Below are 19,454 nucleotides of genomic sequence, written 5' to 3' on the forward strand. Positions count from 1 at the left end.
CGATTGATAATTTTTTTTATTTGACACACCCATAAATAAACATAATGTGTAAAAAAAATTCATTAACTCGTGTTGGCTGTTATATAAATAAAACACGAGTATGTTTGTTTCTAAAACACTTTATTTGAAACATTTCACACAGTTGCATTCAACCAAGCATCTAACAAAATATGCAAAGGGCTTTATATAGATAAAGGAAAACACAAAAACATCCATATCCCTATGAATTTATATATAATGAGGGGAATTGATTCCCTATTGTCGCATATCACCTCTCTTTATAAGTATTCTATCAGGTATTGTTGCACACAGTTCTCTCTGAATGAATGATACCAAATCATGAAATTTCTAAATTATGCGAATACTTGAGAATATTCCTTTTCAGATTTTAGGATTTTGGTCCACAAAACACATGGTTATTTCCAAAATAATGCACAAAATATAATTGAATCATATATTAAAATAAAAATCACAAGTCCTTCACTAGAAAAATTTTAATAAAAGCTTTTACATTTGAAAAGATAATTCCATTCAAGATACACAGAAGTTCAAAGCAGTAGATTATCTGCACAAATAAATTAGTCATCCCGAAAAAAGCAAAAAAGCAATGTGAAAAAAATATGCACTGCTTTTTCATTTAGTTCCCAAACACATGTTTATTAAACAAAAATGATAATTATTAGTTAATATGGCATCACATAAAAGACTCTTCTCCTGAATCATTGCATTTATTTGTGTACACCAGTTTATATATATACAGAGCGTGCAGAATATATTATACATGTTAATAGTAAAAGAAGAAGAAACCACTGCAAAAGGCACAATGAAGGAGTAATTATGAAACCAGCCACATTATAATGGAAATTAATAACCATGGAATATAAATAGAGGATTTAAGCATAATCAGCCGTATATCCACGTAAGTCCACAGTGTCTGCTATCCTTTCACATTGCAAAACACTGTACCTTCAATTGAAGGGGAGTGGATAACTACAGCTTTGCTTGCTGAATTGTTGACGTAATATCAGAGATGAACACTGCACATATTTCAATGTGAACATCTGTGTTGTGGTTATACCTTCCCCTGATGGATGCACAATGTGTGCTGGAGCAACAAATCAACTACATCCAGTCTTTTTCAAGTGGCTGCTCTCAGGTGGTCTACAGTCATTTGTTTGAGAATATGGACATGTGTCTTTGTACTTGTGTAATATTATATTTTGCGTGTGAGACAGTCATGCTTTTACAAAATCATATACAGTACAGAACAGCCTCCTACATACAAGACCGTTAAAGGTGTTTGACTGTTAGGGACTGTACAAAAATTATAATAGAATATATATATACTGAATATATAAGGGTGGTGAGGAAAGAAAAGTGGGAGGGCTACAGTATTTATCTTTTCTTATTGTTTAGGAAAATGTACTCAGAAATATTTACAGTAGACGGTCTGTTGTCCCCCCCCCCAGTGTTGTTTTATTTCAGCCTACCCTTGCAAATTTGTTAGTAGTACCCAGTCTTTCTGGCCTTGCCTGTGTTGCCGACAGGGCTTCTCCAAGCACACTTGCTTTTTTTCACTTTTACATGCAGAGAAGATTCTGACACATGTCCAGTTTTGCCACCCACCTCAAAAAGCTAAAAGATTTAACCAAATCACATTCATCTCTAGATAGATAAACAGGTCACATCCACCGATCCACATAATATGTGCTATATGTAGTAAAACAAAATCAGTCCAATAGAAGAAACAATACATTATGTGACCCGTTCTTTTGAGTGCCACTTTTCATATTAGGTGCTGCAGATGTAACTAACACTCATATCTGCAAATATCATGTACTGATTACTACTGTATAGGTTCATTGATTTACAAACCTGCTGCTGGTCTACATCCAGATGATTTACAGTCAATTTTGTGAAGATAACTATCCAGTATAAATGATGCAGCTGCGGACATCTTAGCCTGTAACCAAGCCTTCAGACCATCATCAGTCAGCATCTGTTGTGCTGTGCCCCTGACCTAAGTATGAGGTAGGATTGTATTGTCATAATATTGCTGAATATATTCTATTTATATCTTGCTTTTCTTAATCTCTCTACTGCGGTCACATTACTTTGAAAGTTGTAATTCAAAGGGAGCAAATGGAATGAAAACATTTAAAATGTTAGGTAGGGTCTAGCTTTAACCCTCCCCAATAATTTTTGTACAGTCCCTTGTTACTATACATTATGTGTGCGTAAAAGAGAAAGAGAGACAGACAGAGAGCGAATGGTAAAGAGAGAGCATGTGTGTCTTCTGAACTGCACTGCTGCATGTAAAAACTGAACTTGCTGATCATTGGAACAGTACTGTAGGTGAAAATATGTCGGTGGATGTTAAGTCTCATGGCTGCTGCTGATACTGGCTTTCTGTGGCTGTGTAGAAATCCTCCAGGACACTCTGCAGGTAATCAAAGGTGGGACGGTCCTCAGGCTTGTTCTTCCAGCACTCCAGCATGATTTCATAGAGTTCGGTGGGACAGCTGTCCTGGCGCTGCATTCGGTAGCCCTTCTCCAGGGCACGAATCACCTCTGGGTTGGTCATCCCTGAAAACAAAAGCACATGCTTAGATTAAGAGAGGCTGGCATTAGATGACTTCGGCGGGTACACCAGCTTCGTGGCACTATGGATGGCAATGTCGGTCAGTTGTTTAATAGGTTGGTTTACCACATTGCTCAAGACTGAAATATCTCAACAACTATTTTCTCTGATGTTGGTGATCCCTACTTTTTACTCCAGCAATGCCGTTGACACTTTTGGTTTTGTGTTAAATATCTCAACAACTATTGGAAGGATTGCAAGTGGTACAATTTGGTTCAAACATTCACGTCGTTCTCAGGATGAATTATTTCATATTTAAACTTTGATGACTTTTCCTTTAGCGCCATCATCAGCTCAAAATTTGAATGTGTCCAAAACTTTGGTTTATGGCTGTAGACTTGTCATTATTGCACCTGGAATCAAGGGCTGCCTTGAGAAAAGCTCAAATAATAATAAAGAAATGCTCAACTCTAGAGGGCTGAGGAGGTGTACTGTTGATAGTACAGATGGCCCTCCACACCCATTAAACGAGTCTTTTTATTGCTGTTGGCTTTTGTGTGTTTCCATTATGTTTCTAGCTTCAACAAAATCCAAATTCAGAACTATTTTTTATATTTTAATTGGAGTTATCTTAACACTACCCCACATTTTGGAGAGCCACAACCAAGAGAGATAATTAATGGGCAGGGTTCAGGTGTAAAAATGGGACAAAATACTAACTGCATGTGGCATTCTGGCAAATACTATATCAAAATTGAAATAAGTGATCCACTTACCTGGGTATGGTGTGCGTCCATAGCTGATAATCTCAGTCAGTAAGATGCCAAAGGACCAGACGTCAGATTTGATGGTGAAAGAGCCGTAGTTGATGGCCTCAGGGGCTGTCCATTTGATGGGGAATTTGGCTCCTGGTAATTGTGGAAAATTGAAAATCAGTCAGAACTTAAACTGATGTTGACACCATTAGTGACAACATTAGATGGCTCGTTATGATACTGCTGAAAAGTTTCTAGCTGGTGACACGCTCAAACTCTTACATCCCCTGCTTATTCCGTAACTCATGCAGCAAGTCATTCTGGTCTTCACTTCCTACTATTTACTCATGTTGTAATCTGACATTTTGCTGACACAACATAATTTCCCCTGAACTGATGAAACCATGACTGTTTCCCAGTTTACTAAAGCTGATGCCACCTGGCTACACAACATAGGAGTGAATATTATCTCATACCTTCCCTGGCTGTGTACTCGTTATCTTCAATGATACGAGCAAGGCCGAAGTCAGCAATTTTGCACACCAAAGCCTTATTGACCAGGATGTTGGCAGCTCTCAGGTCTCTGTGGATATAGTTCCTCTGCTCAATGTAGGCCATGCCCTCTGCAGTCTAGAGACAAAGAAGTCAGTGGAATTATCATAATGAATAGGAAAAAAGTGAATACTAATAACACCAAATGTCAGTTTTTGAAGATTTTGTAAATACATTTATTTTCTATAAATCTATGATTTTTTAGTTCAGATATGCAACACCGAAGGCAGAATGTAAACTACAATACTACTTTTCTTTCATTGTTTAGCCTTTGCAACTTTCATTTTTTCTTTATACAAATGAAATGTGGTCACAAACCCTTCACCCCATCTCCAACATTACTAGGACAAGTCACTGGAGTTTGACCTCTTTATTACAACTATTAGATTTTGCATGTTTGATACAGACACCAACAGCGAGCACACATGGTTGTGTCTGCAGCTCTGAACTGCTACTGTTACATTCAAAGTAGTGGTGCAGGTTGGACTGGTACTGCAAGTCTGAAAGAGCAGGCACTACACCTGGCTCTGCAGCTGGATCATATTGGCTGGGTGTTGTTTAAAGTGTTTCACATGAATGACACTGCGTTGGCTTTTATCTATTTTTCAGCATTATTTCACCGTGGATAAAGTTTCAGTGTTTCTCTTGCAATCACCATTGTCTATTATAATCTCAACGACCATGCACAAAAAATGCAGCTCTTCTTTTCCTACTGGTATAGAAAGTCAGGCATGCAAGAACAAAGATATTGTTCTAAACTAGATATTGAATGTTATAATCCCTCTGAACAGAGCAATAGACAGCTGAACTCAAGAAATTATCTAAATATTAAAATACCGCCTGTGTACTACGCAATGCAGACATACAAAGGGTTCAATGATGCAAAACATAAAACAACCAAACAACCAGAGGATCTGGTTGGATAAGCTGTCATGTGTGGAATGGAGAACTAACACTAAATATGACCTCACCTGGGCAGAGAAATCAATGAGCTTGGGGAGCTGGACACGGTTGCCCTCATCACTCTTTAAGAAGTCTAAAAGACTACCTGTGGGCACACACACAAAACACATTAACAAACATATGCTACATGTAATGCTCAATGCACTGGGTACATTCTCACCATAAAAAAATATCTGTGACATGTGGAGACCAATATTTTTGTTGTTAAATAAACCTCATGTCCACTCCTAATATTACAGATGTGTTTCACTACTACTAATAAATGTAATGAAAGTTTATTTTCCTTGTCCATTTTGTTAGTAGTTGGTATTGGTTAAATTGTTCCCTTACAGCAGTGGTTTCCAACCAAGTACACCCAAAGCCCAGTTGGATGAACTCAAGTACCTCTTCATGTAAACCACCCGACATGTTCCAAATGTATTTCAATTGTGTCATTTAAACTGGATGTTAACACTATCAATCATGGAAAAGTCGATGTTATAACTGAAATTTGCATTTGTAATACTATCACTTGGAGTGGCAGAAGCTGGCATGTTTCAACCATTTATTACTATTCCAATTCTTTATTACCTATACCTTTTATATTTTACATTGGGTGGTGATGGCGAAGTGGATAAGACTATGCCTTTGGTGTGAGAGACCCGTTTTCAATTCCCCACTGTGACACATCCACCAATGTGTCAACTGAGCAAGACACTTAACCCCTAGTTGCTCCAGGCGTGCGACTTCTGACATACTTAGCAATTATAAGTCGCTTTGAACAAAAGCATCAGCTAAATGAATAAATGTAATAATTCTTCGTTACTTTTAGAAATTTCACTTATTACCGCAAGCTATCTACTTTAACTGTCATTCATTACTTTAAGTTAACTATTTCAAATGTTTATTACTTTTAGCTAACTATTGTAACTGTGTGTGTGTTAAGACTTCTCTGCTTGCTCGCTCCCTAGTTTTCATGCACTCTCAAATGCAACACTGAGTATCTAGATGTTGCAGCTGCACAACATGCAAAAAAATACAGATAAATAAATTTTATCTTGATTTCGTTTTTTCCCCCCATCTTTCCACATACCTCCTGGCAAATGCAAAAGTACCCCCTGGGGTAGAAGTAACCCTGGTTGGGAATCACTAACTTGTTATTTTCTCAGGTTCCCCCTTCAGTTAAACAGGGTTTTAGTTTACTTGTTTGGATAAATGGACAGGTTTAAAGCAACTGAAGTTCAGCTATCAATTACTTAAATCAAAAGAACACTATGTACTACACGTGCATACACTCATACCTTTCTCCATGAACTCAGTGATAATATAGATAGGCTCCTCCTTGGTGACCACAGCATGGAGTCGGACCAGTTTGTCGTGCTGAAGAGTCTTCATCAGGTTGGCCTCAGCCATGAAGGCTTCAACTGACATGCTGCCAGGCTTCATGGTCTTCACTGCTACTTTGGTGTGCTTATTGTATGTAGCTTAAAACAAAACAAGAATTTGAATTAGAAAATGAATTGCTACCTTCCCATCTCTTTCAATAGCTGGGCTCTAAAATGATTCAGATCTATCTCACCCATCCAGACTTCTCCAAACTGGCCGGCACCGAGCCTCTTATCCATTTTGAGTGATGATCTTGGGATTTCCCAGGCGTCTTTTTCCCATGGCTTCTCAGGTTTGGGGCTCAAGCATGGGTGGGTCAGGGTTTGGCAGAGGCCATCTCCCTGCTCTGGAATAAACAGAAAAAAAGTATTTCATGATTTGTCTAGTGGTATAGAGTTTGTTATTTACAATGACACTTTGCAATATGTAAATCTTATTCGTGGAGAAAAAGATGTAATTTCAGAAATCAAGTTTCTCAAAAATAAAAACACTTTTATGCTGATACTAATACTGATAAAAACAATATGTCACTTTAAGTAACGACCTTGATAATGTTAAACATTGAATGAGGTATTACAATTGGCCAACAGAGTGTGCTGTGCATCACAATAAGTTTGGTGGTGAACTAGAGACTGAACTGCATTTACTCTTTTCTGAGACCATTAATTGAGAAAAAAAAGTCAGTTACTAGTCAATAACTGAACTAGACTACTAAAATGCCCAGCTGTGAGGAGGTAAAAACATTCATTGTCTGAATTGGGACAACAGTGAACTCACTCTTATAATGGCTGACGAGCTCCTGCAGGGTGCTGAAGGTGTTGCGGGGAGAGATGTAGAATCCTCCGTTGTCCAGTGTACGGATCTTATAATGTTTAACTGTGTCACTAGAATGGCCATCGCTGTCCCTGACAGACAGAGAGTAGCTGCCTGTGATAAAAGAGAAAGTAAACAGTTACCGTGTGACCAATAGGGGATTTTTTTAATGCAGATGCAAACATTTTTTCACTGATGCTAGCTCATATTTTTAGATGATTCAACATTTTAAAATCTGAACATTTTTATGTTACAGTTTCAAATATTTCTCAAAGATGTTAATTCTCGTGAGGGTAGAAAAGCTTCTGGGACTGCATACCAGCATGGCAAAATTAAAGAGCTTCAGCAATTTAGTCTTACACTTCCATAAATTTCTGGTACTTACAAAGTACAGATTACAAAAAGAGCATTTACAACAGAGGCCAAATTATCCTGACTTTTACTCTCTATTAAGGACCAAGCTCCAGAAACATTGGATCCTATATTCTATATCTCTATTTTTCTAAAGCATCTTTCATTCGTCTGAAATAGCTACTTATTTTGAAGCTCACACCTAGTGTGTAATATAGGCTTTATGTTAAAAATACAAGCTACCACTGATACAGCCCTAAATACATTATTGTGGTTATTTTTTTAAACAGTTAAGTTTCAGGCTGTCAAACCTAAAAAAGTAGGTTCAAAGATGTTAAAAAGCTCTTAGAGCTGAAGCTGACTGTATTCTCAGATTATAATTCTCCTCCTGTTAAAAACACAGTTACTGCAGTAACTGCAGAGATGCTTTTTCCTGATTTGTCAGTTGGCTTACTTAGACAGCTCCACTAAAGGACAAATAATCTGTATTGAATGTATTTCACTCACCCTGGGTGGTCTCGCTGTCTCTGATCATGTAGGATCCCACTTTGTTCCCAGGGGCTAGCAGCTGCCTCTCAGCATCTTTCCTGCTCACGCCCTTAAAGAACCACCTCAACAACAGGAAACAGATCCGTTACTACAGAAATCTCTTAACGGCTCTTCGTGTTCAAGCCTCCATTTTCTATTTATATTGTGTGCTTTGGTTCCTTATTTATTTCCACTTTGTGAAAAATTACAAAAATGACACCTAAATAAACAATAATTAATAGATCCATGTTTATATACTATACAGTAGGATAGTTACTACTACTACTACTACTATTATTACTACTATGGATAATCAGATACTAATAATAATGTAACTATTGAAATGTCATTTAATGTGTCAGCCTCTCTGGCCAATGGAGTTCAAATCATATTCAGAAAAAATGCGTTTTCACCGGTGAGAGATTAATAATGCGTGCAAATGTGTTTTCATTATTGCCCTTGACTTTAACCTTCGTTGGATAATATGAATACACTTACTCCTCGGCCTCCAGAGTATCTTTGGCTACATAATTACTGGGGATGAAGCCTTCCTGCCCTGTACTGATTAACTTAGCTTTCCACCACTCCCCCGATCTACAGAGAAGGAGAGAGACAAGACAAAGACACACAACAAATGGGAATATTTCTTAGTAAACCAGGTGCTTTACATGTTCAAAAACAATTAACTTATCACTCTTATAAGTGAATCAATAAAGAATAAATGATCTTTCTCACTGTTGATATTCTACTTACTCCTCTAAGATTCGAAGCCTATCTCCCTTCTTGAAGCCCAGGTCTCCTTCATGAATGGCCTCATAGTCATACAGTGCCATTGCAATACTCTCTCCTACAGCAGCATGGCCAGAAAAAAATAACAAGATAGTTGATTATTTATGGTCATGCTATGCAGTGTAAAATATGTCCCTTTTGCAGTGTGACAGCTACAAGTGAGTTTACCTTCTCAAGGATTACATGCTGAGAAATTATGGCCTGAGAAAACACCTTGCGCTTGAAAACCCCTACTGCATAAACTTAAGAAGTATTATGATGTAGCTGATATATGAGACCATGAATGTGAAAGTCAGAGAGTGTATATGACTATAAGTATCTGTGCATGTTGTTTTTTTTAGTGGTCACGGCATTTAAGTCTGAACCGTGTCTATCTTTATTACTAACATTGTGTTTCCTGTACTCTAACTATGTAACTGACTTCCTTGTTTGCGTGATAATAATAACTGCTGGTCTTCAGTGTATTATTTGATGCCTGTGTGGTGAGACAGAGAGAGTGGCTATCACCCTGTCCCGACACCCTCACTCGTCTTCCTCTCTCTCACAAGTTGTGTTGAGCTTCGGACAGTGTTTGTGGCCAAGATGATACAGTTTAAAGTAGTTAAACTATTTGGCATACTCTGTGGTAAGATGTTGTGGGTTCTTTAGTTTTTGACTTTAAATCTAATGCAGAATCAAATACAGGCACTTAAGGGTTGTGTAAGTGGAGGTAGAGTAGTTTGTCAAGAAGATTGTGACTCACCATCTGAAGAGTTTGCATTGGACAGCATTTTGCTCTGCAGAGAGAAAGAGAGAGACATATGGTGGTATAAGGCTACATTCACTCCCCCCTTTATTAGGTGATTCAACGTGAGAAAAAAAAACTTTCTTAAAGCTGCATTAGTACTTTTTTTAGCAGTGAAACACCCTGTAAACGCAACACTATCGCCATGTAAAGATGTTAAATTTATCTAGAATAAAACTAATGCACGTGGAATGGAGGAAGGAAGGACTATGTCTTATCAACTTAAATAATCAGCATGTTGTCTGCCGTTATCTTTCTTTTAGCTTTCTGGGTTTGTAGTATGTGTTCTCTTTATCAGAAATAGTCACAAGGTATAATAAGCTGAGCTGTGTGGAGACCAGACAGCAAAACAGACTGTCTGCAAAATTAGACCTCTGTAAGATTACTGCAAGCCGATTTAACAATTTTTGTTTAAAACTTACTAGTCGCTATTTAAAAGCTGCTAGTACTTATTTATTAGTTTCTAGTACTTATTTATTAGTTACTAGTACTTATTTATTAGTTACTAGTAACTATTCCTTTAGCTACTAGTAGCTATTCCCGTTTTACTAGTAACAATTGATTAGATACTAGTATTTAATATTTCATTACTAGTAACTAGTCGAATAGTTACTAGTAATCATTTCCATTTTACTAGTGTCTACTATTTAGACACTAGTGCTTATTTTTAGTTACTAGTAACTATTATATTCTTACTAGTAACAATTAAAATGTTACATTTTACTGGTCATTAATAAATGATTAGTAACCAAAGAAAATTCACTTGTAAGAAATCAAATGTTAATAGTATCTTTTGGAATAGTTACAAGTAACTAATAAATAAGTACTAGAAGCTTTTAAAAGGCGACTAGTAAGTTTTAAGGAATAAATGCTAAAACGGCTAGCCATAGTGAGATACACTGTGCAAGAACAGTGTGAGTTGAGGGATATCTTAGGTGTTGCTTAATTCTCAAGCTCTGATCACACCGTGATCAATAGTCTACAGTGCTCTGGTTCTGCTTCTGTCACTTCCTCTTTCTTCATTGAGGGTGAGAGAGATGTTGCAGTCAGCACACAGGAAGTAGCCAGAGGAACCACACTTAACATGCAGCAGCACTGCTCCTTTACCAATGGCACAGATCAAAGTCTGGCCAGTATGCAAACTCACACCAAGTCAAAGGAACAGGTTCACTATATCTCGGCATACATCTGTCCTCATCTGAAAGGCACAGGAAAACTGTCTCCTATTAGTTGTGGTAGTAAATAGTGAAACTGCGTTACCTCGTCATACTTTCACTGTTTCCGATACCATTCACTGCATTTGACACCTTTCATCTTCCTCATTCTTTAATTAGAACCAGGGCACTGCAGATGTATGTGCCCATTTTTCTTTTGCAAAAAGAAAGCTTTTTTGTCAGATACATTATGGCTAAAGATCTAAATTCATGTTAAAGTACCATATTTATTTCCATTTGATACTATTTTATACTTCTATCAACAACTTACAACGCATTCTTTATGATTAAAAAGCAATGGTTGTGGCTTGTGACCCCCGTGTAGTAGGGGCACCTTGTAACATTTCCCCAAACATAAAAGTTCACAGAAGCAGAATTAATCATCTCAGGACCACTTATCTTGTGACCGTTTGGAGGAAATCTAACCCCTTAGTTGTAAACCACTGGACCCAACGGTCACAGGGACTATTTTTCTGCATAACGAGTACTTTCACTTTTCATATTTTAAGTGTATTGTGTTGATGATACTTCTGTCCTGAAGTAAATGATCCGAACACTTCTTCCACCAACGGGTATGTCATAGTTAGTTGTAGATGCTGTATCAGAATGGGGCATTTTTAAGGAAGCAAAGTGTAAATCATTACTTCTCTTGGTGATATATGTTAGGTTGCCCAGTGATAAACACCAACAGGCCACCAACATTACTGCTTACAGCTTTGCTCCCAGAGTTTCCTGCAGTGGGGTCTTTGACATAGTGGGCCGTCTGTGCGCGGTTCTGCAGCTCGTCGTTACCCGTCCCTTTGCTGGGAGGCTCCTCCTTCTTTGAGCCCACACAGCCCATGATGTCTTCTGCAAGGAGGAAAACAGAGGAGAAACAGCAAGACATGAAGGCAGTGGATACCAGCAGGAAAACGGCATAGGGATGTTGAATGTAATACTCAGGCCTAGTTTCTAGTTCTTAGTCCTTAAGTAACTTGATATGCTTCTACAATATTAGTAGCAAGTTGAAAGACTTAATAAATGAACAATTCAACAATTAAATGACCTTTAAATACCAGAAAGAGCACTATGCTAGTCAAATATTATGTGTTAAACAATACTAGGAGTAAATAAATAACCAGTTCCTTCCTTGTACTGTAGATCTATATGTATGTGGCATCTGGTGTTTGTGATCGTTAATTCTGGCGTCATTACAACAAACATCGCAGGTCACTATTGAAGCTATTGAAGGCACTAGTAGACTGTTTTCTTTTTAAAAAATAGCTTCAGTTAAGAGATTTTTTTAGAAAACTGATGAATAGAGTACTGAACAAAATAAGTTATTGTGGACTGTGTTTAACTAGCTACAAGAAAGGTATGACAATGGTAAATATCAGTCAAAATGTTCTTGGGTAACAACATTGTGACAAAAGGGGGTCATCATCTTTCTGACATGATCATGGAGATAATGATCCAGAATAAATTAGAGTTCACCTTATCCTTAGACTGAAGGATATGAAATCTACAGTCACGGTGAGGTTTACCCTAACCTGTCTAAACTTAGTTGTGGTAGTTATATCTGCCAATTTCAAAGAAGACGTATTTATGTATTTGTGTATTTATGTTCCAAGTTCCAAGATGTACTTTCTGCTTGGTCCTTGTCCTTCCATATCAGTTTGTCTTAGCTTTGATGATGAGTGAAATAAATTAGTTATATGATATAATATGATAATAGAATTAATGTTTTTGCTTCAATAGCCACTACTAGCATAACACAACCGAATCTCTGAATTGTAGGCACCAGGTTTTGACAAGGAAGAAAAATAAGTGGAATATAGAAGATATATAGAATATATATATATATATATATTCTATATATCTGGTTCTGCTGCTTCAATTCTGATCATTTCTTTTTAAAACCTGTCCATCATGAGTCTGAATATGCTATTATTAGAGTATTCTCTATATAAATTAAAGTTACTCTTTAAATTATAAAAATATTCAACACTAAGAATGTTATAGAGTTAACCAATTTTGCTAAGCTTGGTGAAATAATTATTGGTACCTTTAAGTAACAATAGAAAATAATGCAGTTTTAGAGTTGGAAACCTCTCTGTGACACATGCTAATCTATGTAACACAGAGGTGAGACATTATCTGTCTCAGCTGGCTGTTACTGTAAATGTGCTTAAAATGCCTCTATTACTGGGGAAGAAGGCGTGAAAATGACACATCACATGATCTTGTTAGAGGTTCTTCACTACACGGGGAAGACTGAGAAGACAAAAATGCCTTATAGCTTACACAGTCAGTTTACTGGTCCTTATTCTGACTTAATTGTTTTTACAACAGCTGCAATACTGTTTTTATTTGTATGTATTAGTTAGTGTTATTACAATCTTCCAAAAATGAACACCGCAAGGCCTATCTATCTAATGCGGCAATAAAAATATGTCCACACGAGTCCCCTTATTTATCTGTAACATCAGTCATTTCTCCGTGTGTTTGTGTTGTGTTTGTACATGTACGTGTGTGTATTTCAGACCTGACAACAGAATGAAAAAACACTGAATTTCCCCATGTGGGATAAATAAAGTATTTCTTCTTCTTCTTTGTTTTCTTTTTGCATCATACCTTATCTGCATGTGTGTCTCCACATGCAAATGTGTATTCAGTTATATGGAAAGAGGTTTAACAGGCATGAGAACAAAGAGGCAGTCTGTGATGGCAGATTAAGCTCACATACACAAATGGAGAGGAAAGAACGGAGACAAGAGTTATAGATTAGAGTTATAGTCTAGATTATTGCGCTGAACAAATTAAGTAATGTGTATTATGAGCACTACATAGTAGCGCCCTGTTGCCATGCAAACAGATCTACTATGATTTTAGTGGTCAAAACTACCAAAAATGAGGACTCTGATATCCTAAGCAGATACACCAACACTAACAAAATGTTGTGAACATATCTTGATCCGTTCTACATCATATATCAACAGTACAGTCTATACCGTAACAATTACCATACTGCCCTGTACAGTGGTAAGCAATGGAAAATGTTTCATCTAGACACAGGAAGTTCTGGTATTCTTGAGGTCAAAATATGTGATGTTAACGTATTTGGTTCCTTTTTCGTCTCTGTTCCAAACATTGTTCCTCTTTAGATGTCTAATCAAAGAAGGGTTGGGTTTCATTTTGGACAGTTTTGACTTCTATTTAAAACCAATATCATCATTTTTTTGTTTTTTTTGTTTTATTACAAAACGGAGGTCAAGATGAGAATACAGTTGAGATGAGTTACAGTTACACATTGCCCTAGTTTGGCTTTGTAAAAATGCAGCTGTCATTCATCAGTTCCTGTAGAGCAAATTACACAGGCAGCACTTGGTACAAACAGGACAACAAATGCTTTAACAAACATCCATTGGGTCATTAAGACCAAAACAAAAGCTTAAGACCAAAACAAAAGCTGAATGCACATGAAAACTTCATAAAGCTTCAGACTGGGATGTTGGTACTAGCAGTACTGACAACCCTTAACTTTATAATAATATCATTTTGCTGATGACATAAGTGAGGAAATAAACGTATTAGCTTTTTGCAGAGAGTTAGATGACACTGCTTATATGTCTGTGTGCTAAATTAAAGCTAGAGCCAACAGACAGTAAGCTTAACTGGAATCAGTGGGAAACCTGGCTCGGTCCATAAATCCACTAAACAGCATTGCTAAAGCTTTGACGACACTACAGGAAATCACTGCTCCCACAAAGAAATAGTTTCAGCATTTAACCTCTACAACTAATTGTTCTTCCATCCATCCATCCATCATCAACCGCTTATCCTGTGTACAGGGTTGCGGGGGGCTGGAACCAATCCCAGCTGACTGTATGGATTAAATAAATAACTAAAACATGTTACACGTGCTGGTAGGCTGATTTATTAACCACTGGACAGAGCCAGGCCAGCTGTTTCCTCCTGCTTCTACACTTCGTGCTAAGCTAATAGCTTGCTGGCCCTAGCTTCATATTCAGCATACTGACATGTGAGCGGCATCAATCTTGTCATCGAACACCCAGGAAGAAGTTTCACAAATTGTCAAACTTCAACAGTTCAGATGAGTTAAAAACTTCCGTAGTGACATATTTGTGGGCAGGTAGCAACATGTTCCATGACATAAACCTGTTTTCAGAATTCACCTGCATACAGTAGGTCAGCACAATTAAATGCCACACTGCACCTATTTTCATGAGTTCTCTCACACCCACAGGCATATGACCGAGGCAAGACCGTAGAACATCTGTCCTTTAAGTGTAACCCACTGCTCTGCACATATCCCTCCTGCTACTCAACTAAGATAACTGAAACCTTGAACTAGGCAATTCTCACACCTCCAGCTCTCTTCTAAGGGTACAGTAAAAGACCAAAGTGGAAACATGAACATATAATCAGACAGTCATGAATAATACGCAGCTTGTCACACCTTTTTCTTGCTTATCAGCTGGTGGGTAAATTAACATGAGGAGCGGTGGTAAAATATGGGTCTCTTCTGGGCTCAACACCACCAGCACAGAATGATGCTGCTCTTTTACTGCTGCTGCTCACATTGCAATAGTTTGTGTCATCTTCATGATGATGAGTGGCTTTATTATCTACAGCTGAAGTTTCACAAAAAGTGTTTTGCATATTAGACCTAAATGATAAAACTTAGATGCTAACTTGGTAAATTAATATTTGTATGCCACCTTTAGCTTCACCCCCCCTTTGTTGGGGATATGAAAGATAAATCTATGAGAAATTGTTTATGTCTTGACCACGCTGGCACTTTCAGTTCTGTGCTTTTGTGCTTACGGTCCAGACCACATCATCCCTAAAAATAGACTTTTCATCAGTAGGACCCACATGAATAATGGTGATGTGTTTTCTTGCCTCTTGCTCTTTACCATCAGTCTGTTGAATCACATTTCACAACAATGTCAAAAGAAAGACGGAAAATGGAGGAAATCCCAAATCTCTTGTTGGGACAGAATGAACTGTGTCTTGTATAAATTCAGATCATAGAATAATGATGCGACTCATGTCTAAATACAAGGCCAGTTACTTTAGCTAAGCACAAAGACTGGAAACAGAAGGAAACAGCTAGCCTGGAGGTGTCCAAAGTCAACAAAATGTACATACCAGCATCTCTACAACATAACACTTAATCCATTTTTTGTTTAGTCTATGTGATAACAACGCAGTTTTATGTGTGACTATTGCTTGGCCAATGGCAGTGACTTGCTGGAGTCTCAGATTATCGCCTGGCAACCCACAGGACAAGCGATAACATGTTAATTTAACTCAGGAGGAAAGTGAAGCCAAAAGCAAGACCGTGTTATATCTGCTAACAGCAGCAAAGTGGTCACAGGTAATTAATTAATTCATTTGCCTTCATTTGCAAAGATACTCTTAAAGATGGGGTAGGCAATTTATTTCCGAAACACTTTCTGTTTAATGTATTTATACTTGTGAAATTCTCTTTACATCCTGACAGCAATACATCAAATGCTTTGATCCCAAAAAGAAAAGAATATGGTATCTGTCACATGCTAAAATATATTCTAATAGGCCCACAAGTGGAAAAAAAGCTATAAAGTTGACAAACATACTTAGTAATGTCAGTTACACAGCATCTAAAGATTGTTAACATTAGACACCATTTTTTTTTAGAATTAAATGTTGATAAAAGTTTGCGTCTAACCCCTTGATCACAAGCTCAAATTGCAATCATATTGTAAAAATATGAAGACTTCAACTTAAGAACTTCATTTACATAGTATCATGATTGTTAAGAGTTTAGCCCAAAATATTCAAGTACCTCTCCACCATTGCAAAATATCAATCAAAAAAATAACACTTACGTCCCTCCTATCATACTGTAACTCTAAAGTTGGCATTTATGTAAAGCCTTGTTCGGGATGGTCAAATTATATCACACCATGCAAATGTGAACCACTGCAAACATCAGGTTGGGTGGTCATAAATCTACATGACCTTAAGAGAGACAAGCACGGGCTTTCAGGCATGTGGATAAAGTGTGTATTGATGCCTTGTTGATATCAGCTCACATTATAACAATCGGGCACAAACATGTCTAAACATCCATTTAAGCATTATAGACTCATCTTTATTCTACTTGCACTGGTTGCTCACTATGTCTATCTGCACCTTACACCTGTCCACGCAGTGAGCAGGTACCCGGCTAGTTCAGTCCTTGACTGGCAGTTCAACAGAATGTCTCAAATGCATTATGGCCTTGTTTATGATAGATCCCATGTATTATCCTTCCAACAAACTAGTTTGCCACAGGAACACACGAGCCAGGAGAGAAGACAGGAATAATTAATGTGTGTTCTGTTGTGAGGCATGATCTTTTCCACAGTTTTTTAGGGCTGTGAAAAGCTGCCAGGCTGTGTGTGTACCTGTTTGGGACTGCCTCAGGCCATAACAACATCACCTGCCAGCCTGGCACGCAACCAACAGGACATTAGACAGATTACATTACTCACATTAGACGAGAGGAAGAAAGAAGGAATATGTTCTCACAGCCCCAAGGTACTACTTGCCACTTGCATTGTGTACTCACAAGTTACTTCCATCTCAGCATGCTCAGGTGTCTTTGTACAACATATACTGCATGACATGACACTTTGGAGACAGGCCATATATACAAGCTGAGACTGATATCTAAAATGTACAAACTTTGTATATTAACATTATACAATGTTTGTATATTTTAAAACTTATTTATAGTTTGGCATAGTAAAGTATATAGTATGTATAGTTCGTACGTACATATTGCATGTGCCAAACATAATGTCGGTTATATGAAATCTGCATGACAACAATCAAAGATCAGAGCTGAAACAATGAATTGATCAACAGAGAATTTATATGCAACTATTCTGGTAGTTGATTAAACATTTATGTCAATCATCAAGCTTTAAATGTCTCAAACTGTGAGGATTTGCTGCATTTCTCTGTTTTTTAAAAAATTGTAAATTGAATATCTTTGAGTTTTGGACTGTTTGTTACACAAAACAAGACATCTGAAAACATTTTTATTGTACGTATTCTTGCAGAGTTTGGTTTTTCATTAAGGAAGTTGGTTTTGATTCACTCAACATTCTGCTTCTTTGTCAAACTAAGAAACGCTTGAGCAACCAACCAGGACTGTGAATGTGTGACTTGTGTCATTTGAAAATTCTGGGTAATAACCCTTTACTTTTCTGTTTACAACATTTCGTGGAAAAAAAGAAGGATGGTGTGTCTGCTGCAGTACTAATCCAAGATAGATGCTAGATGGGGAATTTAACAATGACCACCAGTATGATGTAATATCGGCATTTCTTCAGTGTACATAACACACTAATATTTCCTTCAGGAAAGGTTTCTTGGTAAGAGTCCAAAAAACTATTCTCTTAATGGACTATTAAGAGCACAAACACTTCATACACATAAGGTGTATTAACAGTTCAATTAAGTTCAATTCAACATGTATAGATACGCCAATTCATAACAGAAGTCATTGCACTTCTGGTATATCATTACAGTCTAGACATTACAGCAGATCTTTTTTTTTTTTTATCATTTTTGGGTGCTGTCTATGATTTTCAACTTCAAAAATAAAAGTAAATGGAAGGACACAGAACAGAACAGAAACTAATCTGGTTTCTGGTTTCTGGTTAAGTCTAGATGGACAGTCTAAAAATAACTGACACACGCAAGCATGCACACACACACACACACACACACACACACACACACACACACACACAGAGTTAAAGCACTTACTAAAGTTAAGGAAATGCGTATAAAATTATTAAATAAATGCGAGCAGCACTGTAATAAAATTGTGTTCAACATTTGACCACTTTCGCACAGTTACCATATTATTTGTGGACAGTTACTTCTCTAGGTGGTGGTTGTTTCAACTCAAATACCTTGAAGTTCCTCTTTTTGGAACTGAGGATCCTTGTTTAAAACTTTGTCAAAGCATAACTTTCATATTCTTCCCTAAATGTGTCAGAGTCAATACATTCACAGCCCATCATCTTTTCTAACAGGCATCTTTCAGACGGTTTGGCTGCTTCCTTACCACACTAGCAAACACAGCTCAAGAGGACACTTACCGCGCTTCAACCAATCACTTCGGTTTTTCCTTCTGTAGTTGTATATGTTCTTCTAGATTCGGGTGACCGTTCAAAGAATATTCCTCATTTTATGTAGGTTCCATCCCTTTTCGGTCGCTTTTTATTTTGGGATAGATTGCAGATGCGGACGGGGTGGCAGAGCGTAGCGCACTGGACTTGTACGAGGAAGTTTGATCTCACTGAGTTGGTGAAAAGAGGAACAAGCTCACATCGATCGTACTCGTGTTCACTGGCTGAAATAGCAGGCACTCGCTTTTTTTCAGCTGCTTCTTCGGTGATATGCTACTTTGATAGAATAGAGAAATTAAGCTGTCTGTGCGTCAAAACGCAAAATAAAAAATAAAGACTCACTGTCTGGAGGTCATAGTCACCTACTTTTTTGTCTACTGTTGCATTAAATCATTGGATGTTATAAATATGTAAGGGACATTTCTTCCCTAATCCAGAACATGTGTGCCAAAACATTCAACTGTGAAGCCTAATTTAGTCTCTGCTGGTATCATGAAGATGGATAGAGGGAAGAATGGATAAATGGATGGATGCCATGGATGGGTGGACAGATGTGAGGGACACATTTGCATGGTGTGCAGG

At 37.5% G+C, this 19,454-nt stretch overlaps 1 protein-coding gene across 1 annotated transcript; it reads right to left on the reverse strand.

The window, feature by feature from the left end:
* Positions 1-103: 103 nt before the first annotated feature.
* Positions 104-19,347, reverse strand: hck (HCK proto-oncogene, Src family tyrosine kinase). The gene is made up of 13 exons (XM_038723095.1): positions 18,843-19,347; positions 11,408-11,544; positions 9,440-9,473; positions 8,662-8,755; positions 8,407-8,502; positions 7,888-7,991; positions 6,994-7,143; positions 6,410-6,562; positions 6,132-6,314; positions 4,860-4,936; positions 3,813-3,966; positions 3,358-3,489; positions 104-2,586 (listed from the first exon to the last, which is right to left on the reverse strand). The coding sequence occupies exons 2-13, from the start codon at positions 11,534-11,536 to the stop codon at positions 2,384-2,386; spliced, it is 1,509 nt and encodes a 502-aa protein (XP_038579023.1). The 5' UTR covers positions 11,537-11,544; positions 18,843-19,347; the 3' UTR covers positions 104-2,383.
* Between the last annotated feature and the right edge of the window lie 107 nt (positions 19,348-19,454).

This window comes from Micropterus salmoides, unplaced genomic scaffold, assembly GCF_014851395.1.
Source record: "Micropterus salmoides isolate LMB-PRFRI ecotype aquatic unplaced genomic scaffold, ASM1485139v1 Ms_hic_scaffold_16, whole genome shotgun sequence".
Lineage (NCBI taxonomy): Eukaryota > Metazoa > Chordata > Actinopteri > Centrarchiformes > Centrarchidae > Micropterus > Micropterus salmoides.

Bases quoted from the DNA above. Each gene is read 5' to 3' on its own strand.
- hck (XM_038723095.1), bottom strand. From the start codon at position 11,536: ATGGGCTGTGTGGGCTCAAAGAAGGAGGAGCCTCCCAGCAAAGGGACG. The intron at 9,474-11,407 runs GTAAGCAGTAAT...TTCTCTCTGCAG, and splicing joins GAAACTCTGGGAGCAAAGCT to AGCAAAATGCTGTCCAATGC. The intron at 4,937-6,131 runs GTATGAGTGTAT...GTGTGCCCACAG, and splicing joins CACTGAGTTCATGGAGAAAG to GTAGTCTTTTAGACTTCTTA.